Here is a 24,804-nt window from a genome sequence, read left to right on the forward strand (position 1 = left end):
ACAGTTTCAAAATGGGTTATAAAAAGCAGACAGTCATTCCTCACTTGCCAGCAACTGGAGACCACTGGTGTTTTCTGACTGCAGATTAAAATACACTCGAATTTCTAATGATCTCCTCTAATGGAATACCACAAAACAATGTAGCACGATTTTGAATAGTCCAACTTATATAACCTTTGTAATTGCACCATACTCACACAGTGAAACGTTACCTAAAAATACAAATTCCTTCATCCAATTCAACATCTGCAGGAATTTCCTCACAAATATTTGAAGCAAGTGTGTCACAGCCACCTTTCTGCGTGCAGAGACGAGGACTCGGAGACGGAGAGAGGCGTACGCTTTTGGATGACTTTTTTGGAAACTATCAATAAACAAAGCATTTGCTATTTCAGACTTATCCCTATCAATTAAGTGTTAAGCAGACATTTGAAACAATATGTGCCAGATTTTGTCTGCGATCAAATGCAGCTCGGTGAGTCACTGACTGTGTTCATTTTCATATGTTCCGTCTTTGCAATGTTGTAACATTAATATGTGAAGGAGATACACACAAAGACCTGGAAATAAAATTCTGTTGGGAATCTGAGAGGAGAATACGATGCTTCTAACGTTTGTTTGTTGTAAGACGTTATAAAACATGCAAATCTCAAGTATAAAAATGTAATCGCTCCACCTAGTTTTCTAAACCCAGTTTATGGAATAAGTAGGTCAAGTCAATTCAGGCATGATCTGCACGCACACACACTTATTCAGATAAACGTGTGGCAAATGGATAATGACCGAAGAGCAAACTGACACCGATTGATTTATTTGTCCGCCAACACCGAAGGACTCAATAGAAGCATCTACAAGATCAATAGACAAGTGAGCTTTTTTAATTAATATCGTACAAACATAATATGCAGAAATTAATGTCTTTAGCCTCATTACTGGCATGAAGTGATGGAAATGATGGTCAGTCCACCACAGTGGGACAGAGGACTGGACAGACATGAAGTTTACTACAATCCACAGATCAGATCTGACTACAGATTTATCCATGACTTTGTTTGTTTCTATACTTTGGTTCTTTGTCTGATAGTGATAAAAATGTTATCAAGCTAACGTAAATCAATAAAATGGCATACTTAGTCTTGCAGGGAAGAATATGCCACACTCTGCTTTTACTCAGGCTCACAATTGATTAATTGTTGCGGGCGGCTGTGGCTCAGGAGGTAGAGCGGGTCCGCATGTCCAAGTGTCCTTGGGCAAGACACTGAACCCACACTTGCCCTCCAATGTATCATTGGATGTATGAATGTGTGTGAATGATTAGCCTCCAAGCCTGTCTGCGCACAGAGCTGTATTAAAGTGTGTGTGAAAGGGTGAATGAGAATACAGTGTAAAGCGCCTTGAGCGGTCCAAGTGACTAGAAAAGCGCTATATAAGTCCATTTACCAAGTCCATTAACCGTCCTACTGTAACTGAAATGGTAGGACGGTTGTTGCTTTCTACCTTCGCCAGAGATATTAACAAACAATACACACACATAGACAACTGACCCATCAGTCATAATCAGACTAGATAAAAACAACAACACATGCAGGTTTATTTGCATTTGTATTTGCAAGTGGTCCCTCGAGACACATGTACTGTAGAGATGCAAATCTATCAAGTGTGAACTGACATAGAGAGGAACGACAATGTGCCAACAGACTGGTACACCAGAGGCATTTCAACATCTCCTGTCACACAAGTGTATTTATTTATGCTTTAAAGGGGAACTATGCAAGATTCTTACCTTAATTAATTAATTAATTAGTTAATTAATTAATTAATAGTTGTGATGGTTGAATGACTTGTTATGGGGAGAAGGGTTAGGGTTAGGGCCGGGGAGGGGGTTAGCAAAACTGCGAAAAAACAACCCGACTTGCATAGTTAATAGTCCCTTTAAATGTTCTAATTTATTTCATTGTACATGTTACTATAGTGATTTAAACCTCCTGAGCCAACACTGGGTCTTGTTTTACATAACAAATCATCATAAATGCGCCAGCACCAGTGTCAGACCCTCGTCTCATGTCACCTATCTTTGACTGAAGTTATCCAGCTACAGAGTGAAGGTGTCAGGGCAGTTCCTCTAACACCAGTTGCTTCAGTAAATTTTAATGTGTTTTCAGGGTGGAACACAGGTCTAGAAAGTGAAGTGAAATACCTGGGAGAAATGTTTCTGTGGTATTGCGGTGTTTATTTGTAGGCTGACAGTGAGTGACAAGGAACAAAAGATGACATACAGTCCGGCCTGACATCAGACCACTCGGCTACTGGGAGGCTCAAGCTACCTGAATCTTATAAGAAATCAATTCAAGCTCTTGAAGGAGAATTTCCTCCTTTGTACAAACATCTACTGTATATACAACCACAACAAAATAACAACATAATTTTCTGTGTTAACACATATACATATCCAATATGTATATGTGTTAACACAGAAAATCAATCAGTCCACCAGAGTGCATTATGCAAGGCACTGATGTTGTACGGCTGTGTTTTACTACGGCACTTTCTGGCAAGGTGTCGGCGCAGCAGGGCCATATGCTGTGTGTCTTAGTCCAGTTGGACCCAAAATGGCTCTAAACGGTGTGATGCTTCTGCCAGAGTGAGACAGAGAGCAGATCACTCAGCCAATCAGTCAGCTCCACGAAGATGGAAGGAACAGCCTGGAAGAGGTTTATGGGGAAGTCTGTGGGTTTTTAGGAGCCGGCCTATTAATCACTTATAAAGTCCCTACTTAAAAAGTTTGTGTGCTACTGTTCTTGCTAATAAAGGACTGGTACCAGACACTATCGTAGTCCATGTCAGGTCAACACAGATGTATGCTAACCTCACTTATATACTGTATTGTAAGTTTGTATTTGGTAATAAAAATACAAAACAATTATTTGATCAACTATTTGACAATGAATTCCCACGATACAGGTATGCAGTATGAGCCATTATATGTGAGCTCACATAATGATAAAACTACTGCTTCTCTCACTGCCAGATCCAGAGCAGTTTGGGTTGGAAGAGAATAGCTGATTGGGTTTGTGATGACAACTGTGAATTCTTTCCAGATTAGTTCTTCTTTACTGCCTGTTTGTGTCTTTGCTCAATAACAAGCTGTGGTGCAGGGTGTCTGTTGCAGTCTTCACAGTGTGCTGTTAAACTGAGCACTGTTAGACAGGCTGACTGATGAGTCATAGGGGAGTGTGTGTGCGTGCCTGCGAGTGTGTATGTGCGTTATGTGCTCCTGATACACCAAACATATTTAACTCACACCAAGTTCACACTGCGAGCAGCTCTCTCTACTGTGTGTCGCTATGTCTTTTTTTACACACATTAGATTTATATCCACTGCTAAATCTAAACAGGTTCTATTTGATGCATCTTTTCCAAACACTGGTTGGTATATTTTTGCTTTTCTTTGTATTGCTCTATCTCATCCTGCAACTTAACACTGGCTTAGGCAGCCTGCTGTGAGACCAAGAATTGTGAGATTTGTCTCAGCTGAATGATGTGCGGTTTACTTATCGTCATGGCAACACTTACACTTGATGTTTTGAACATTCATATATGAGACTGTATAAGGCCTCCAGCTTCAGAATATGATTCAATGCATGTTCCAGATTAAAATAAAAAAAAAACTGTGTCCATGCTGTGGTTTATATGTTTCCTGCTGGCGCACATCTGCCCACCAACGTCGTTCCACGTTGGAATGAGGATCATTCATTTCATTTTCTAATTGTACAATTCTCACACTATAAACTGTTTTCTTGTCTGTAATAACATCTATTGCACGTCTGTCCGTCCTGGGTGAGGGATCCCTCCTCTGTTGCTCACCCTGAGGTTTCTCCGATTTTTCCCTGTTAAAAGGGTTTTCCATGGAGTTTTTCCTCAGTCGATGTGTGGGTCTGAGGGCAGAGGATGCTGTTACGATGCCATGTAAAGCCCTTTGAGACAAACTGTTTGTAAAAACGGGCTATACAAATAAAATTGCCTTGCCTTGCCTTGCCTCACACCAACAGTGCAGATGATGCTCTGAACCTTATAAGATGCATCCACAACACACAACTGCATCATTAACCCATGATCATAGGAATCATACAAGTTATCTCCCTGTGTGTAGGCAGTTCAAACTGTGTCTTCCTTTTCTTATGTGTGACAGACATTCATTAAATGTTTGGACAACCTGACACGTACTGTAAAAGACTTGTTGCACTGGTGGCTGCAGCATTGTCAGCAATGACTCCGGGGAAACAACTTCACTTAAAGATATTTGACTTCTGGATTGTCATCACAGACCACCGTCTCAATCAGAAACATAGTTACTGAGGTAAAATCTGAAAGATCAACTTCAGGAAAAAAGAAAAACCCAAGAGCTTTCGCATCAATATAAACATGGATGGTGACCAGTAGCTATTACTGTGACATTTCCACTGCAGTGGAGGAAAGAAGTGCAGTTTGGGTGAGATCATGGATGGTGAAGCACTGAGGGAACTGGAGGTGACCCAACATTGTAAAACAAAGCTGACGTCAAGTCAGGTGAAGCTGGCGAGTGTTTGCCACCACCTCCACTAGCCAAACGTCTCATAGCTGTTTTCATTTTAAAACCGTCCCTTTCTCTGCTGTTTTCAGTTTTTTTCTTTCAGAGTCGGGTCGGCGCAGCCAGCCTCCACCCTCACACCTCCAGTTTCCGTCAGGGCCAGCCGTCCAGCAGGTCCGTCTGCTGAGCTTATAAACAAGCCCTCTCCACATCGCATCCATACAGATCTTCGACTCGTCTGTTTTTCTCTCTCTCTCTCTCACCACCAGTGTCTAGACTCCACGGGAGGATTTCAGGATGACTCATGCCGTGACTATCCCTGTTAAATGATAGCTAAATAATAATCACCAAAGACTCCTCTCATATCCCTTTAATTTTTCCTGTTCTATACAAGATGCCAAATAAATTCATTTAATAGCTCTTTAAACCCTTCTTTCAATTTGTCTTTCCTGTTGCAAGTGATGTCGCACACATGCCTGCAAACACATATGAAGTCTCACAACAACATGAGCAATAATTGGCAAATTCTTTCCCACAAGCCCCAAGAAAGGTAGCGGTGGAGGTAGGTGGAAATTTTATTATACTGGTGCAGGATGATGATAGCTTGAATAGATTAGAGCCATTTTTATAAGCTGTTTAAGTCCCTCAACAATTACCATTAAAGTGCTCTCATGCAGGGCTCCGCTCTTCACCCCACAACTGTTCCAGAGGAGCAGGAGCTGTGAAACTGGGCGGCTTGTGAGGTGTGAGAGTGTGAATCGCCCAGGGAGGACAAGCTGTGTTCATTCTGCACGCTAAATGAGCTGGAAATACTGTTACACTTCTTCATCTCATGCCAAAAAACTGACTCTTCACATTTTTTTTCTTTATTGTCAAAAAAAAAATCCAAATATATCAAGTCTTAAAAAGAAAGATGTCCAAACGGACTGCACCTTCTGAATAAAATGCCAAAACGCAAAAAACAAGAAAAAGGATTCCTACCGATTATGTCCTTATATCCTGGACTGCTGCGCGTCTCTATCCCCTCATCATCTCTAGTTCATGTCTACATGTACAATATAGCGTGTTCATCATACCAAGACAATAATGAAGTAGAGCACCTTCTGAGTCTGATTGAAGTTGAATGTGTGTGACCCTCTCTCCACCTACAAGCACTCTCCTAGTTTATTGGCCACTTCATTTATTACGTGATGTTCTTAGCCTTGTTAAATCAAGATTACCTTAATGGAGATACAGTATGGCTACAGCCTCTAATGTACTGTTCTATTATTATGATTCCTCCATGCCGGCTCAGCCAGCGAAACAGTAATAATCTCCATCACTGTCTTAAGGCAATAATGTATACATAATAGCACTGCGTGATACTGCTGATATAGGTTATACAGTCGAGATATAACTGATTATCTGGAGAAGCTGCTTTTCTTTTTTTTTTACATAATGGAGAACTCTAATATAATCGGTTTGCTTTCCTGCAAAAGACCTTGATTAATTTCACTTGGAGGAGAAGGTAATTGCAGGCTGCATCGGTGCATGCAGAGTCAAGCACAGAGTACATGAGTTATGTGCGATGGACACAACGACTGATATGTGAATAGCTGCTTCAGTTCTGATTTCTCAACTTGGCCTAGAAATAAATCTCATGCACCAAAGAAAAAGCCAGAGACTTCAAGCAGAACTCCATCCTACAGCAAGCTGGTTTGGCCATTGTGAGCTTCCTCTGATCTCACTTGCTTTAAAAAAAAAAAAAAAAAAAAAGCTGATTGAGATGTCAAACAAATCCACTGTTAATAACAGCAGTGACTCTCCCGCTGCCCAGGATTTAGGTTCAATGGCTTTTTATAGAATCTGAATCCCTTCTTCTGTCTGTTCTTTAGACCTTTTCTTTTCCCATTTGCTGTGTGGGACTGCTGGAATAAGCACGACACGGTGAACAATATATAGTATTAATTCCCTTTGATCATTACTGACGTCTGCTAAATGATCACTGGCTTGTCTTTGTAGCACTATGCTGCATTCGAGGATGGACTGGTTACACTGGTACTAGCAGCTCAAGTCAATGAACTTGAAAATAATGTGATGGATTCTACATAGATATCAAGCCAGTGCTTTACAGTCATTGCTCCTGTCCTTCGCATCACAGCACATACAGTAGAGCACAGCTCTGCCAACTTCAGCCACTCGTTCAGTGGTTGCTGCCAATAAAAATGACCATTTTAGAAAACCTCCACATTTTACCAATTTGGACTCAAAAACACAACTGAACTTCATTAGAGATCGACCATGACCATAATGGCTTTTACTCATGCAAAAAAAATATCACTAAATATATCTCCATGCTGTTGTAGAGCATGGCAACAGCTGATACCCTGTCAGCACGTGGAGGCTGTGTACATTTGGGGGACAAAAAGCTGTTTCTACTTCCCACTGAGATGTCAGGAAAATTTCACACAAAAACCTGATGAAATGCCAAATTTGTGTAGAATGAAACATTTAGATTTGGTCACATATTTCATGGCAGAAATCCCAAATCACAGTAATGAAGAGGACAGATAGAAGCTTCCTTTCTTAAATACTAAACTTAACTAAGACTCTTACTTGAGATTAGGCAACGATGAGAAGCCTTAGAGCGCGCCACACGTCCACCACATCATCTCACATTTACTGTGAAAATCCAAATCCATCAGACTGGGGGTTTCATGCTCGTGCAGAATTTGCTACTCAAAAGACACAGTGTGAGAATCCACTATCTATCAGCATAAATATACCAGCAGGCGTTTGTTTGTTTGTTTGTTTTTCAATTTTTATTTGTTTGTTTTGGGCCCATCTGTGATACTGTCCTTCCCATGATGCAGCTGACCTCAATCATCTCCCACAAACGCATACACATATTCTACACATGCATGCTCCGTACAGCCTGGAGCCAGAACTAAGTGCTATAATTGCGAACAAAACCACAGAGACGTGACACCATCTCACCAGAGAAGGAGAAGACGGGGGGAATGAAATAAACCAGCAGACTGAAAGATAAACACACACCCACTGATACACACACTAACATACACAGACGGCGGACTCACTCGCACGCACGCTGATGAATTCGGCGGACTGCAGGCCGAGTAGCTAGAGGGTGCAAACTGTTCAGATGTTGCAGAGACAAGCCACTTCGGTGTGAGGTGAGCCGAGCGCGTTGCCTGCAGAGCGTCTCTGATCTGTTTGACGTGGTATTTGTCATCTGGGACAGCTTCAACTGGAGCCATGGTGGTGGCCTGCAGCTGATATAATGTGATGGCCGCGCAAGGCCATCGTATCCATCATAAGGGTGTGCCCCACATTCACCGACTCCCAAATTACTGTCCTATTTGCAGGCCCTACCCTCACTACAGCCCCACCTATCACCAGCTGATCTATGGCGTGCCAACAAAGCCAAACAAGGTGTCATCTTGCCAGGACAAATAGGCGACGAGAGACTTAAGAGCAGTTGGTAATCCTTCTCGCATGCTTCAACTGTGTGGTGTTGGAAAATTCATTTTATTGTGCCCACGAGCCACTGTACAAGCTGTACTCCCAGTCTCATATTTTATTCTTTCTCAAATGCTTTTAGAACATCTCCTGTCCTTTTTCTCATCCCTGCATTTGAACAGAGTGTCAAGAAATACAAAAGTATGTGTGGCTTTTAAAAAAGACCCCGCTGAGAGTTAGAAAGAGAGACGACATTCTCTGACCTCGGGCCAGATCCGCTGGATTTCAGCAAAAGAGGTGAGAAAAAGAGCGGAATAGCATATTTTAGAAAGTTTCACGCCATTTATTAACTTGTGCCCTTACCTTGCTGAGCTGACTGGCCGGCGAGCCGCTGTTGTTGACAGTGTGGCATTTTAAGTTGAGCCACGATTCCCCCACGGCATCACGCTCTCTGCTCGCGCCCTTGTCAGCGTGGTGGTGGCTGTCAGGGACGGGGGAGGGCGAGGACGAGGGGGGCCGCTGGAGCGCCGTGCAGGACAGGCCCAGGAAGTTAGACGGCCGGATCAGAAAAGCCTCCAGAGCGATGTTGGCCGACACCTGAGGGAGGGAGGCCGAAAATTAGGAGTGAGGGACAGAGTGACAGAGGAGAGGGGAGGGAATAGATTTTTATATTAGTCATTTAGCAGACGCTTTTATCCCAAGTGACAGAGGAGGGGAGAAAAATAGATGGAAGCGAGAAGAAACAAAGAGAGGAAGCAATTTATCTTTCTCTAGCCTTATTCTAGCTATCTGCTCGAGGCAAATTAAATTCTCATTCTAAACCTCAGGAAGAAAAAAAAGGGGGTAAAGCTACGAGACATTTAGTCAAATAATCAACCTCTTCCCTGCCTGACTGTGGCTGGAAGAGAAGGTCTGTCCTAGTGTCCTAGCAGCCGTACCTTAGAAATGGACTGATTGTCTCCAGTCAGTGCCAGGTCGGCGATGCGCTCCACACACTGGACAATGCGAGTGCACGCCCTGGCCTCGTTCTGGGCCATCCACAGGATGTGCTCCTCCACTCGCATCATGTTGCTGGCTATGTCTGATATGTAGTCCCCGAGCTGCGGAAAACACAAACAGACATGTGTGTAAATGGTGTACGTTCACAATTGCACAACCTGTATGTACAAACCCCCCATGCACACACACATACACACACACACTCCATGAGGCAGGCTCATCATGCACATCAATCATATCCACAACAACAGGCACATTTATGATCTCCAGTCACAACTGTGAGGGAGGCAACGGTGGCTTCATTCATTACAGGGAGATTTAATTTAGATTAGCAGCTCCAATGGGGCCTAATCACTTCCTTGAGATGGCAGTTTGCTATTTACTTACTGTACTTCTCATTGTTGCTTCATTTGACTGTTCTCTATGGGATGAATGAGGGTGGCCTCCCCCACCATTGTGTTCACCAAGATAAAACGCAAAGTATCCCATCATAATATCTCCTTCAGAATGACCTAAGATGACTAATTGGACAAGTGAGAGCTAATATTGATTTTTTTGACTGACTGAGCTCGACACCCTCCCCCTCCACGCAGCCTGACCTTCAGCGTTATGCAAAGCCGAGCGATAGCCTGCGGCCCGAAGACGGAAAAGAGGTTCACTTAAGGTAAAAACATGGGTTGCCCAAAAAGAGGTGCATCTTCATAACCATAATTGTCATTCAGAGTCCATCTCTGCCATGGGCAAGAGGGAATGGCATGAGGTGAAAAGTTAAGCTGTCTGGAATCGATTGAAGGTTTGAAGCTGGAACAACGGCAGCGTGTTGCCACGTCTTTTGGGGCTCTCTCTCGAGTGTCCTTTTCTGTTTGTTCAATTAGGGCACTTAAGAAACCTTGTTTCCTCGACATAAGCAAGTCAAAGGTTTCCTGATAAACCTCAACCTGCAAGGCAACAGCAAAACATTGCTTCCAGAAAAGTGTTCATGGGATGACAGGGGTGAAAGTACAGGTGTCATGCTGACCTATTCAAACAATGTGATGGCTTTTCCATCCAAGTCTTCTGTGGAACCCAATGGTAACCAGAAGTAATGTATCTTATTACAATAGATGATACAGAAGCAACCGAAGACAATGAGGTTAGGGCATCTATAAGCTTGTAGCTTCAGCCCTGACCCTTTCGATCAGCCATGCAGCCCTGCTTTTAGAGGGATGTGTAACTGTTTTTTTTTTGGTTCTATTTATTTGTTTATTTTTTGCTGTTTGAAATAAACTTAAAGGGACAACGAGGAGTTTTGGAAAAGCAAAGCGTTTTCACAGTACATTTATGATTTATTGAGCGCAAGACAGACTCATGTTTTCATTCATCAATAATTAAAGTCAGAGGTTCAAAGAGGTTCACATACCGTCGTAGTTCCGACCATAAACGGCGATTCAGCTGCGTTATTCTCATGAAACCGAAAGTAAGGAGACCAGCATTTCCGCCATCACTAATAATAACAAAATAACGATAGAGACAGAACAATATATTTATCGAAAATGGGCCCATTAACAAGTGTGGGTTGCGGAGATTCATCCACATTAACGTGATACTTTTTTATAACCGAATAGAAACTCCTCGTTGTCCCTTTAAACTCAAACCATAAGCAGCCAAATCAAAATGAATAATGAAATAGAAAATAATCCATGAAATACAAACACAATCCAAACTAACAGCAAAAAGTTGGGGACTACCTTCATAATACTAAAACCCACTGATACTCACAATATAACGAGGTGGAAAGAGAAAGAAAAAACCATTTAAATAATGGATGTAGCATCTTTCCCATATTTTCATGAATGTTTCTTGTTGCATTCCAACTCAAGAAGAAATTCTCTCTCTCCTACAGATTTCATAAAACATGTCAATCCTTGTTTTTGGTGTGAACTCGCTGTGGTGCATCGGTGCCTGTGGTGCTGTGTGCATTCATTCTTACATCTCTGCGCTTCTCCATCAGCCTCGTCAGTCTCTCCACCAGGTGTGTGACAAAGATGACGTCCATGACATCAGTGAAGTGTGCCGCCCTGCTGGTGAAGGCGACTAACTGCTGGCCTAAAGGCTGAGCGTTGGTGGTGTTAATAGTTATCTGGAGTAAATAAAAAAGAAAGTAGTATTCAAAGAGGATGATCACGCAGTCCATCACCACAATTCAACAGAGACATAACATTAAACAGCTTTGACAACATGCAATAAATAATAAATGAACATAATGCTATTTCATGTCTTGCATGTAGTTTTGAGAATATGATCCCTTTAATGTGATACAAGATTCCCATGAGTAATGCAGAATGAAGTCAGCTTGTCGTCAGTCACTTTGGATTATGCAGACAAAGGCATACATGCATAGATCTGCAAATACCTGCAGGCTACGGATGAATCAGTGCAGATGTTTGTTTCTGCATTCTAGGAATATGAAATTATTAAATCTTACTGATGTCTAAGTAGGTTGGAAAATATGTAAAAGCCAACATGTGGGACATCATGGTGAATGTTCAAAGTGATACTGAAAAAACAACAACAATATTGTTTCCTCTGCTGGTTCTCTGTGAGCGATGATACCTGGGTGAGCTCATGCAGCACGCGGGTCAGTTCACTGGCGTACGGGCACTGGGTGTAGTCCTCCTCGGCCCAGCGTCCGTTGCGGTCGCAGCGACGCCATGCCTTCTTCTCCCTCTGGCTGGAGGGGTTCGGAGCGCTGCCAGAGGGGTGGGGGGCAGAGCCAAACGTGGCAGGAGCGCAGGGCAGGAAGGCCAGGATCCCAGCGAGAGTCTTTGGCCACCTGCCACACGAGACATCCTCAAATGATCGGGACTGAAGTGAATGGGAGAATCTACACTCACTGCACCAGATGGCAATTTCATACTCCCTGTACTTAGGAAATTATTAATTTGCATATTTGATTTACAGCTAGCTCTAATTATTTTTGCAGAAGACTGCCAGATTTTGATACTTGATTGTGAAACAATGTGCTGTGTTATTAATGACTACTGCCTTAATTAACTTTATTTACTAACTTCAATTTTATCGTCTTTCCACTTTGTGCACGGTGAAACTGAACTTTTTTAATGGAAGAATGAGCTTAAAGAAGCAGTGTGTTATTTTCTGGGGAGCGGCTTTCTTAAACTTGAGAAAATAATCAAGATGATATGTTCAAGGTTATTTTGGATGCAGCTTAAAGTTTTGTTACAAACCGAGGGGGAAGGGCTTGGAGAGGGAGAGACAATTGAAATGCATCATGTGTGGAGCTTCACTAACATCAGGCCTAGAAGTCAGGATACCTTGACATCTGGTGTTTTGATGTTGACAGTTTTCTTTTTAATCTGCCTCTGGCAAGTCCCACAGCTGTATGAAAGTGCAATACTAAGTCTAATGCATACCGCTTTAATATGCACCACAAACGTGCGTAAGAATGATGTGTACTTAAAGCAGAAACCTGATCTGTTCTCAGCCTTAAACAGTAATTATACGAGTTGTTCATATGGCCGTGCAAAGTTCAGTGAAGTCGCCTCTGAAGCAAGAAATGAGACTTTCTCAATAATGTCATCAAGAGCCAAGTCCTGGAGCTGCTCTACTGACCAACCTGTGATAAGGGCCGGGGTGATTTTAAATTTTTCATTTTATGGGTAATGCCTGTTAGTGTTTCAGTAAAAAAAGCTCATTTGAGTGTAAAAAGCCAGCCAAACAATCACAGTCCACTACATTAGACTCCATTTCCTTGGTAATAAAAGGACTCCAGGTTTTGTTTCTTGCTGCTGTTGTAGATTAAATGTCTTTTTTTCTGCCGCCTGCAGCCTTAGGAGAGTTTGTCAATTTGCCTGAGAAGCACACATCTCATGTGTTAAGGTTTTCTCTTTGAGGCAGCATGGAAATCCTACTGAAGAGAGTTTGCTGAAGTAAAGCTTAAAGGACAATTCAGAGCAAATTCAACTCGGGGTTGTATTTTCCTAACATTTTAGGTCTAAAAAAATGAATCTGAAGATTTTCAGTTAAATTGCTCCTGTTTTGCGGTAGTTAACTGTCCCCGCATCGCCACGGCAGCGATGAATGGAGCAGATTGAAGTTCCGCTGCTCAGGCTGTTCACATCCCTCAAAGCCGCAATTTTTTCCACAGACAGCGTCAGATGGCTACTCAAACATGCACCGAGAAGTCTGTTTACTTCAAGCAAGCCGTGGAGTCTCGCGCGAGACCCAAGTTGACGCATTCTGTGTGTTTACGTGCAGTCGGAAGCTCCCGTTTGTGTCATAAACACAGGAATATCAACTCTTGACTTGCTTGAATTAAACAAACTTCTCGGTGCATGTTTGAGTAGCCATCCGACGCTGTCTGTGGAAAAAAATTGCGGCTTTGAGGGCTGTAAACAGCCTAAGCAGCGGAACTTCAATCCGCTCCCATTCATCGCTGCCATAGCGATGTGGGGACAGACACAACTACCGCAAAACAGGAGCAATTAAACTGAAAATCTTCAGATTCCCTCTTTTAGACCTAAAATGTTAGGAAAATACAGCCCCGAGTTGAATTTGCCCGGAATTGTCCTTTAATGTGACAACACTTCTGACTTCATTTAAATTAAAATAAAGGAGTAGGAGGGCTGGTGGTCGCTTCCAAGGGTAGAGACCTGCCATCCGTCTGCTCCACACCCTGTCCTCTTTTTCCCCTCTCTCTCTCTCCATCCACATTGTTGCAGCAGCAGCAGCTACTTAGTAATAAATGGCGTTAATTTCGCCCCCAACAAAAAAGTGGGCTCATTTTCCAGCCCATTACTCCAGTGCTCCGGCAGAAACAAAGCCTCGGTGCTTGCTGCACTAGAGGTAGGCTGTAAAGTACAGCAGCTAGTAAGGAGAGTACACGACAACAGCACACCCACGGGGCAGGAGGAGTGGAGGATGTGACTGTGTGTGAAAAACTGCAAGCTTTCAAGGTGGTCACAAGGAAAAAGAGGAGTGATGGAGCGTCTCTGCTCTTCCTTTTATATGAATCCTCAGTCACAGGAATATGTAATCTCCTTTTTTTTTAATAGTCTTGCTGTAAAGCTGTATAACATAGGGCTGTAATGTTTTGTGAGACTTTGCGTATCACTCATGCAATTATTTATATATAAGTGTCCAGGCTGCACTGTGTGGTCACAGCCTTGGTCTCTCATGGTCAATGAGCCTGGTACAATGTGCACTAGGTGATACACATTGTCCTCAAGTAGAACAGAAACCAGCACAAAGCCATCAAGAGACTCAAATACCTCTACTGCACTGTACGTGGAGAGATAATAGCAGAGTGAGCGCTCTGATTACAGTATTAATTTTTATACAGTAGACTATATAATTGGGAATATTTCTGGTGAATTAAATTACACTGAGGATCAACTATTATTTTGCTGAACTCTGCCTACTAGCAGCTCTGAAACCTGGTGATTACTGTCCATTAACGCTAATTGCACAGAACTGAAAGCTAAACAAAGAGAACAGTTAAGAGGGCATTGGTTATTTATATAACCTTATTCTATGCAGTTATTTTTTACCTAATGACAGAAACCTTTTCCCGAAGTACACTTGTTTTCTTACGATAGTTAAACAGGATTAATCCCATGTCAGCGCGTATAAAAAGCTACCACCAGGGGGCAGTTGGCTCAACTTAATATGAGAGACCTCTTTGTGCAGAGGTCATAAAATCTGCACCTCCGAAGCTTTCCAGCATCTCAGACATCTCATAACAAATTATTTCTTATTTGTGTACTTTGTAAAAAAATTTTTTAAAAAAGCAGTTCAGTAAAGGTACACAGAGGTTTTCCTGGTGGCCTGTCTCAGAAACCTGCCTTGGGACTGCGGCTGAAATTTAGTTGTGCTAAGTCCGGCACATTTACACTGGTACTTAATGCATCAGTGTTGATGAATGTGCACTGTCCCAATTCAATAAATAAAGAAATGAAATGAAATGAAAGATATCATGTAATACCAGGGCTGGAGGTAAACATTTTTAACAAAAACATTAATAACTTCTCACAGATTTCATCTTGCTCATGTTGGTTTATTCAGATCATAAAGTAGCACTATCGCAAATTCCAATTCTTTGTTCAGCCACTATGCAGGCAGTGGTGCAGCGTATCAGATTCTCTTTACATAGCATGCCAATCAGGAGGTGGAGCTAAGCGCCTGACCGGCTTGTCTCATAACAAAAAGGAATTCTGCATTTGCTCCACAGGCACTACACCATTGGCTATATTTTGTGTACATATAGTTATAGCTCCCCTGGACCTATTCATTACATATTTCAGTTTTTTTTATTGTTATTACTGGTGTATTTGCGATAATGCTACTTTAACTTACCCCAATGCATGCATTGATAAACTATACCCTAAAAATTGCTTTGTGTTCAGTCATATTGTCTTCACTTCTTCCAACTTAGATTATAGTTGTCAAATATGGACGACACAAGAACAAACACTGAGCCTCGGGCTGCAGCCACACTGATACCAGCACATTCACTACTGCTATGTTTTGCCTCCTCACTACTGTGGAGTATTCAGGACACTTACAACTGACACTCTACAAAACTGGACTCATTTTTGTTGGTTGGTTAGATCTTTGGAAAACATGACACATACACCAGCCTCACCTGCTGACTGATTCAGTCACAACTACCAGAGGTGGTGAATGCAATATGAATAAGGACCAAAGGTAACACAGTTTTTTAATGACCTGGAGCCCAATTTCACTGCAAAATACTGTATGAGGAGTACCAAGGTAATCAACAATTAATCATCACAGGGGTTAAGGTTTCAAAATAATGATGCTATCATTTTGAATTCATGTCATCCAGTTTTAGCTGGTTGGCTGCTAATTTTGGTACCCTACTGGAGGTAGCTTCATATTTACTGCCCAGGCACGCAAGTGATGTCAACGGTCACATTTAAGTCTCAGCAAGAAAGCAAACATGTCCCAAAAATGTCAGCCCTGATAGACACAATAGAGCTGACAGTGTTTGACCACACATGGCTCAGCAGCTGGACGGTGCATCACCGCTGTGAGGCCACTCACCTGAAGTCCCCTTTGTTGTTGGTGACTCTGTCAGTGGGGCAGTATGGTGCCGACGTCTCCAGAACAACTATCTCCATTTGCTGAGAGGTGTTGCCACGGGAACTGATCACCAGGCACTCCCAGATGCCGGCGATGCCCACGTCGATGTTGGAGAGGATGACCTCGCTGTGGGAGGAGAGCGGAGGTGTGAAACTGTGAGCCTGGGTCTGTGTGTTGCTAAATGTGTCCCTATGAACATTAAACATCTTTGAAAGGTTTGTACGGCGTGCTGGATCAGGACGTGGCCTTAGGTTCAGGGTTGAATATAGTTTTGGGATTAAGTTTGTGTTAGGGCTTGATTTAAAAATGGTTTGGATTAGTTTGAGGATTAAAGTTAGTCCTACAGCAAAGGGGTTGAGGTTAGGGCAAAATCTTAAGGATTCTACAGTCAATGGAGAAATGTGTGTGCATGTATGTATGTGCTTCACAAAATCTAATTTATTCAAGAGACCCTTATGCATGTATGAGTATGCAGTGGCTTAAAATGTTGGCTGGGAGTTAAGATGATCATTACTCATGCTTATCTTTCCTACTTTGTCACAGCGATTCCTATCTCAATGGAAAATGCCTGATTAAACAAAAGATGGTGAAACAGTGACAAAGAGCCAATGCAGACCATTTGCCAAGGCGACTAATCTTGAGGATTTTACTCCTTATGAAAAAAAGGAGTAGAGCCGGCAGAGACTGCTAAGCAACGGGCATTATCACCATGGATAGGCTATACTACCTCTGTGAGAAATGCCAACTGTTAAATTTCCAAATACAATCCAGTTGTAGTCAAATATACTTTGCTCTGTGTGTACTTGAGGGGCTAATGCCTATTTTGTGATTTAATTGAGCTGCGATCGTTCATAACACAAGTCCTAGTACACCACTGTATAAAGTTTCAAAATGCAACTTAGGGAACAATGCTGCACAAATGAGAATGTGTGACAGTTGACATTAAAATGATAAGTGACAGACTGGACAAGAAACTGAAATCTTCCAGAGTAAAGATGATTAGAGGCTGAGCGGCTCTGATGTGGAGAAGCTGTAATCCCAGAAAACGTTTCTCAGAGGATGTGAGGGAAATATTTATTCAGAAACATTAAATGCCTTCATTTTGTCTGCATCTCTCTCTGCTTCTCCCCTTTTGCTCTCAGTGTTCTTACTACCAGTATAATGCTTTTAGTCTTTTAGCCCAGCATGCATGTTGTGAAAGGCAGTGGAACACCATCACAGGGCTGACGCACAAACCAAAACACATTCACTGCTCCTGGCCTTGAATTCAAGGTCTGTAATTCACCTTAACTGCATGTGTTTGCAGAATGGAAACAAACTCGAGCATCCAAACCACATGGGCATTCAAACTCCACACAGAGAGAGCCCAGGTAAAAGATACATGATCAGTCTGGAACTAATGATATTAGGATTTATTCCTCTACCCTAAATAAACCAATTTAAATTGCTTTCACACCAGTAGTTTGGATCATTTGCCAAACACCAAAGATAAAAATCATACCAGTGTTGGTTTTGGAAACATGAGAGGAATAAAAGTGGACCAACAGATTTCTCATTGTACTGACATATCGGTGTCTGTAAACACACAGAGGGTCATGTTGCACTAGTGCAACATGACCCTCAGGTCTTCATGACACAGGGGAATATTAACATACATTGTATACATTGGGAATATTAATATACATTGTATACATTGGGAATATTAATATACATTGTATATTGATATTCCCCTGTGTCATGAAGACCTGAAGTGACTACTGAATTACCATTACCATTCCAGACTTTACAAGACAAGAGGTTCTGACGCCTCCTCTACATCTTCAGACACACTGCGCGCTACAGAGAGTCACTAACAAAGGTGTGCTGGGGCTAGCTGGTTAGCATGCTAACTTCAGCAGAGTAACTGCTGGCTATGTAGCAATCACTTTGGGAAATTAGGGTTTGGGATAGACCGATTATCGGCATGGCCGATAATATCAGCCGTTATTTGGCATCTTTTCGATAATCGGTGTGGCGTTTTTTTTCACCAATAACCAATTAAATACATTTATTTTAAAACACGCTGCTTTGGCTCTGATGTAGCTGTCTCTCTGCCTGAAGCCACTCTTGGCTGTGTAACCATGTCCCGCCCACAACCCCCACTGAATCAAGATATGTGTTGGAGTTTGTTATTCTACAAAGGTACAAGGTCTTTTTATCACAGATTTTCATAGTGTATAAAAAAGAAACAAACAGTATACTGCATTCAGTCTAATCCCAGGTGTGTTATTCTAAATTTTACCACCAAAATCTTCATTTTTTTTATCGGTTATTGGTTTCTTTGATCACTAATAATGGTGTCGGCCCTGAAAAAGCCCTATTGGTCGATCCCTAATCGGTCTATTTGAATAATTTGTAATATTCTATATAAAAATTATCAATACATTAACAAATGAAGAAACTGACAGATTAACTGATGAGTCATCCTGTGACATGCAGCATAGCAAGGCAACATTGGAATATGATCCAAAGAGGCTCAAGAAATGTGGAGCAGTATTTTACTGGTGTGTTGTGCAGTATTGAATGTGAAATGTCATTAATTGACTTAGCAGAGACCACTTTTTATGTAAAGGAAATATGTGAACGAGAGATAAATACAGTTAATAGAGGAAAAGATATGGAGGAATTATGATTTATATGCTATTTGCCATAAAGGCATCAATGGGCATTCTTAGACAGAAATGTTGAAAAGTAGGTTATTGAGAGGCTCAGCAATAGAGTCAATGTGTGATAAAGGGCCCTCAACAGCTCTGCACTGAGGGAAGTGTGTAATGATAGTGGATCATTCTCTTATCTTATGGGATTCTGGTAGAACATAAAAGAGGAGGTCAAACAAATCATGAATATTGATGTCCCACTAGACTCAGTGTATTTTTTTTTACAGAGGGGAGTTCCTGAAGAGGTAAACAACTAAGACCAAAGGTATGTCTCACATTTCCTTTTAATGGTTGATAAACTGGATGAAAGTACTCTCACTAAGCAGAGCTCAGTGAACTCAGAAGGTAAAACAAGAAACAAACAGCTGAGGTGTGAATGTGCCCTTAAACACAAGTAAGACTAATAGGATTAAAGGAGAGATCTCTCAGTGTTTGATACACAAGCGTTGATGCAAACAGATGCAAGTACAGAAGAGAAGAGGTAAAGAACACAATAATGACAGGTCATTAGTAAAAATGTCAGAATGAAGTTGACCTAAATCCACCAGAGAAGGAATACGGTAAAATATTCTAACGTTTCCACATCACAGCGCATTGGTGTAAATTCATCTCTACAGCTCCACTGTTTGCTTAGTGAGGGGAAGCAAACAGAAAACAGAACCTTCTCTCCACTGAACGGACCCATGACTTTGCTCCAGTGACTTTCTGTGAGCGAGTTATGAAAAGGAATATAATAAGTCCTGATTTCATCTTCTGTGTTCCACTAAAGCTCTCTTTTCTGATTGCTTTTCTAAAAGGCCCTAAATCAGATTTGAACGCTTGACTGAGATGATGACATTCTGGGCTAGAGAGCAATGTGTGTGCATGCGTGCATGTGTGCGTGTGTCTGTGTCCAACTGTCTGTGAATACATGTGAAGGTTTTTACATGTGCATAAATATTTGCAGTTGTCTAAAAAGTTCTTCTGGGCATTTTTAGCTGGTTCAGAAGGATTTTTTTTAATTTAGCACAAGTCATTTAATCGTTTGAACAGCAGCTTCTTTTGAAGTATTGTAATTCAGACAGATTTCTACAGTTTGTAAGAATGGCTGCATGCTTTACTGCATCTCACTGTAGGAGTGAGTCACCCTAACATGACTGTGATGGCGTCTGTGTGTCAACTTTACTCAAACATTTAGTTTATGGAGAGATTCTGAACTGTAACCCAGACCATTACCTCTCCTTCACACATGTATTTTGCTTATTTTCACTCACACAACCCCACTCTCTCTCACTCACCACCCCTTTAAAAAAACATCCTCCCTCTTCCACAGGACATAAGTTGAGTTTAAAGTGTGGATGGGCTTCAGACTGAAACCCCCTGGGCTCAGTCCAGCTATCCTTCTCTACCCTTCTCTGCAGTTATATAACAAACCACAATGAGGACTTGCGCTGTCTGAAACCCTAACAGATTATATAGATAACATATTGGAAGGTGAAGTGAAAGACCAAATCTGTTAGTCATGCTTATCAGACTCTATTTGCACAGGACTAGTATTACATGGGGGCCCAAAGTGATTCATGGAACACCCCTCAGACTCATTACAATTACTGTATTTAAAGCCAAAATATGCCCATTTGCTTATTGATTTAGCCAGAGCCTCCTCTATAGATTCCACTTGTGTTTCACCATAGGGAACTGCAGGTTGAGGCTATGGAGCTCTAGATTTCAACATATCCACCAAAGAGATGACCTAGATGTTTGATGAACTTGCCTGACTCCCATGTGTGTGCTATAATGTCCACTTTTTTTCTTCTTCTTCTTTTTTTTTTTTTTGCAATTATATGTATGCATAAAATATTTGCAGGAAACAACTCACAGGTTTATACTGCTCAGGTCAAGAGCAGCATTTTCCCTTTAGTATCTGATATTCAGCATGCTTTTTTTGTATGCTAGCTGCACGATAGAATGACTCATAACATTATCATCTATGACATAGGTATGACAGCAGCAAAGGAGGTAGTCAGGTGGTATTATAGAGCGACAAAATCTGCCCAGGCAGGATGTCGGGATGAACTAATGGTCAGCGAAACTCACACAGGACCCTGTTGTTTTTTCCCTGTTTCCAGAATGCTAACAAAATGTGATAGCCTCATCAATAAATTAGCACGCCCCCAGCAAGCCCCAGTCTATGAAAGACAGTGCAAAACACTCTGACTTTGCATGACAAATCATTTAAAAAGGACCATTTGTAGCCAGTTAAAATAACTCACAAGTCACCAAATGTCCCCTGGTTCAACAGAATCAGTGTTATCACTGTGTCACTATGAGAACATTTTGTATTAAAAAATAAAACAGCCAGTGGAGTGGAATTAAACCTTCTCAGTTGTTTACTTTTAGATGAATGTTAATAAATTCCAGCTGAATGATGATGGTGATGATGATGATGGTGATGGTGGTGATGATGGAGGTGGAGGCGGTGCTTTGTATGTGTACACTGAGTGATTACATGCATGCAAGTGTCTGTGACAGGGCTGCTGCACTTGTTTTCTCTCACCATGAATAGTCTGTAGAGGGGACAGTTACATCACCGCTGAACACGGGCCAACTGTCTGAATGCTGGGAAATACACAGGGAAATACCACCACCACCACCACCGCCCCCACACCCCCCACTCCACACCCAGCCGCCCACCTCTCTCCCCTTCTCTCCCTCTCTCCCTCTCTCCCTCTCTCTCTTCCTCTGTCTCCCACCGCTTGCCTCTCAGAGGAGGACATCACTTTCTCCTGCAGTCTCATCACAAACGTCCTCGGCGACCTGCTGCACCCAGACAGCACAAGTGGAGCAGAGGAGGCCGGTTCTCAGAGAAAAAAGGTCGCCCCCACATAACAAACATATGAAGAAATTGCTCCAGTATGTGGAAAGTAGTAGGGCAGGGGCACACATAAGTCATACACAAAGCACTGACCTACATCCACGGCAACACTGCACCATTGTGGAGCAGCTCCCAGAGGACTCATTAAGAGCATTTATGTTCGCACACTGATATTTAACAATTTGTTTACATAATGTTGCTTACGTGACGGTAAAGTTGCAAATAAAATTCAAACTTGCCGATTGCACTTACTGAACTTGTGACAGCTTTGCATTAGAAATGTTCTGAAGCTAAGTCTCATCTTAGGGGAACACATTCTGCATGTAAACATACACACAGGCACACCGCCATATGTACACCCACACAAACAGGTTGTAATCTGACTTAATGAACATGCTATTGTCATTATGCAGCTCCTTGTCTTAACCCACTGTATCCATTACTTTACACAGTGTGTAATGTAGACTGTTAATAATTTACACTTCACTTTCTTCCTATTGAACGTCATCCAGTGCAACTAAGAGCTCATGTTTTTCTTTATTGACTGAAACTGGCAAGCAGCGAGGTGATGAACCCAGAGGTAAAAGTGTCTATGTGCAGACATAATCAAATTTGGTGTCCTTAGCAACTGATGCACAGAAGCTCAACGCGAGACAGAAGATGTGGAAAAGAAAACATGAGGATTTAAAGAAAACACAGTAGAATGTAATACAGGAGGAAATAGTTGAATTTAAATAAATTAAAGTTTATGTTTGTGAGAGAGAGCAGAGAGAGTTTTAGATACGCTTTCTTTTTGTTATTCTTAAGAGAGATCATCAGCTGAGACACGGAAGAAGAGGCAGCCAGAAGAGACATTCTCCTTTTTCCCTTTGCTTTCAGTAATATTTCCAAACCAGGTTCTTCATTTTGTGCAAGATTAGCCTGATTAAAAATGGAGAGGATTAAGAAAGATACATCCAAGTGTCTGCTCCAGTTAGCTACAGGGCTCTAAAATGTTTGATTAATGAAACATGAATCACAGGCTGGTCCCACTGCTGCTGCTAGCATAGCTGACACCAGGAGTTTGGCCTGACACCATTACTCAGCAGGAGTCTGGCCCGCATCGCAGAGCCATCAGGCCTCATGGGGTCTGTTTTCTTTTTTTTTTTCCTTTTCTTTTTTGCTGCTGCTCACTGTGAGCTATGTAAACGGATCAGCTTATCGGCCCACCTGCGCCACCAAATGAGATCCTATAATGACACAGAGCACAGTGTAAAAGTGGGAGGAAGCAGGAAAAGAAACATAATACAACACTAGAAAAAAAATGACAAAGAAAAAAACCCATTTCATGATTTAATGCCTGTTTCAATAGGCAAAAGCTCATGTCATGATTTGAATGTGTACACTGGCTCTGTGCCTGATACAGCCGAAAGCAGGATAAGCAGAATGTAGCTGAGAAAATAGCCACAAAACATTTTGGGTTCACCTTCAAAGAGGTCATTTCACTGTGGCTCTGGCATCTCCGCTCACATTGCTGCAACACTGTGCGACAAATCCAGATGAGGGCTTTAAGCCACCCGCTAAATCCTGTGTATTCAGTCTTTCCCCTCTGATGGGGCATGCAGGCCGAGGCCGACTAATTTAGAGGACATTTATCCAAGGTGAAAGAAATCAACACCAAGTGTAATGACTCATATATTGTCCACTGTGGCTAAACAAGCATTGACAGAGTCTGGCATGTCAAAGGGCAGAACATTAGTTTGATTTTTTGGGGGTTTTTTGGCTCAATGAATGAAGTCACAGGACTTAATTTCCCCCACACGTCTCTCAGCGCTGCAATTCCAAATACAGCTCAGGGCGAAGGGTGAAGTTCAGCGCGAGCGGAGCAGATTGTTTTTGTTGGACCGAGCCTTGTTATACACTCATCAGCTATGGAAATGATGGCTGCTTCTTGCAGGTTTTCTACAGGAGGGACACATTTCAGGTGCCAAGAGCAACATGACCTGAACTGTTCCACTTGAGGGAGAAAATTGCATTATTTGTGTACACAAGAGGAGAGCGGTGGGTAATTGCAAGCAGGGGCTCTAATCAGAATAGGAGGAACAAGAAATGCAACATGTTCTATTGGGACACAGCGCTGGAATAGTTAAGTCAAAACCCTGGAGGGCTGGTTTTCGAGTAAGGAGGAGAGATAGGGAGCAGTACAGTTTGATGGGGAGATTGGAGAAGCAGCCGTCTGGACCGGGAGCCGACATATGTGGCCGGTACAGAGCTATAACACAAGGAGTTCTCCTTACTCTGATCCAACAAAGGGCCATCAGGAATCTGATGGACTTAGATATACAGCCAGTGACTTCTCAGTGCTGTTGTATATTAGTGGATATTATGTATTCTGGGAGTTGGTGTTTCTCAACTATTACTGGGTCAATGCCCCCCTATCCGTTATCCAGGTCCCTTCCAGCTCTACATCAAAAGCCAAATAACACTGGGTGTATTTGGTTCACATGCTGCCGCAGCTCGATGTTCGAAAAGTAGTCCAGCGTGGCATTGCCCTGGATTTCCGTGAATATATAAAGTCAGACATGTCACATGTTATGCAAAATGTAACATTTTTTGCATAGTTAATTTAGCTGATTTTTGAATGGTAATTGTGCCATTTCATAGTTTCCTTGTCTTAGCTGAAACCAAACCAGCGGGCAGTGTTGCTATGTGGCTCAGCTCAGGTGGCTGTTTTTGAATTGTTTTTGATTTTGAAAATCATCTGAAAAAAATGTTCACAATGTTTATTATGATGTTAAATTTCTCCACACCATTGTAAATGATGACCCCTCCTCAATGGTCTTTCAAGGTAAAAATAAAGGTTATAATATACAGTAATAATAAAAAAAAAAGTTAGTGTTTGGTAATGTTGTAGAGACACTTGAAATGAATAGTGTTATGTGACTGGATGCCAGATATAAAGTTACTATGATGCCTGACAGCAGAATATCCTTCTTGTAAAATTGTAACCACGGCAATAGCACAGCCTTTATGTAGCTGCTGTTATGAAGAGGAAGCTCTTAATGTCCTTCACAGACAACACAATGGATGTTTCATTTATTCTACTAAAGCCAGGTAGCTGCTCGGAGGCCATACTCTCACCTCTTGCC

General features: G+C 42.0%; 1 protein-coding gene across 1 annotated transcript in view; it reads right to left on the bottom strand.

The window, feature by feature from the left end:
- The window catches only part of adgra1b (adhesion G protein-coupled receptor A1b), a 168,714-nt gene that overhangs the window by 102,336 nt on the left and 41,574 nt on the right, over positions 1-24,804 (bottom strand). The window contains exons 8-12 of the mRNA XM_085800555.1: positions 16,088-16,252; positions 11,618-11,837; positions 10,995-11,144; positions 8,965-9,126; positions 8,390-8,623 (exon numbers count right to left, since the gene is read on the bottom strand). Coding sequence (XP_085656681.1) covers positions 8,390-8,623; positions 8,965-9,126; positions 10,995-11,144; positions 11,618-11,837; positions 16,088-16,252 — 931 coding nt within the window. The remainder of the gene's footprint in view (positions 1-8,389; positions 8,624-8,964; positions 9,127-10,994; positions 11,145-11,617; positions 11,838-16,087; positions 16,253-24,804) is intronic.

This window comes from Trachurus japonicus, chromosome 15 (assembly GCF_045865225.1).
Source record: "Trachurus japonicus isolate A0001 chromosome 15, Traja_1.0".
Taxonomy (NCBI): domain Eukaryota; kingdom Metazoa; phylum Chordata; class Actinopteri; order Carangiformes; family Carangidae; genus Trachurus; species Trachurus japonicus.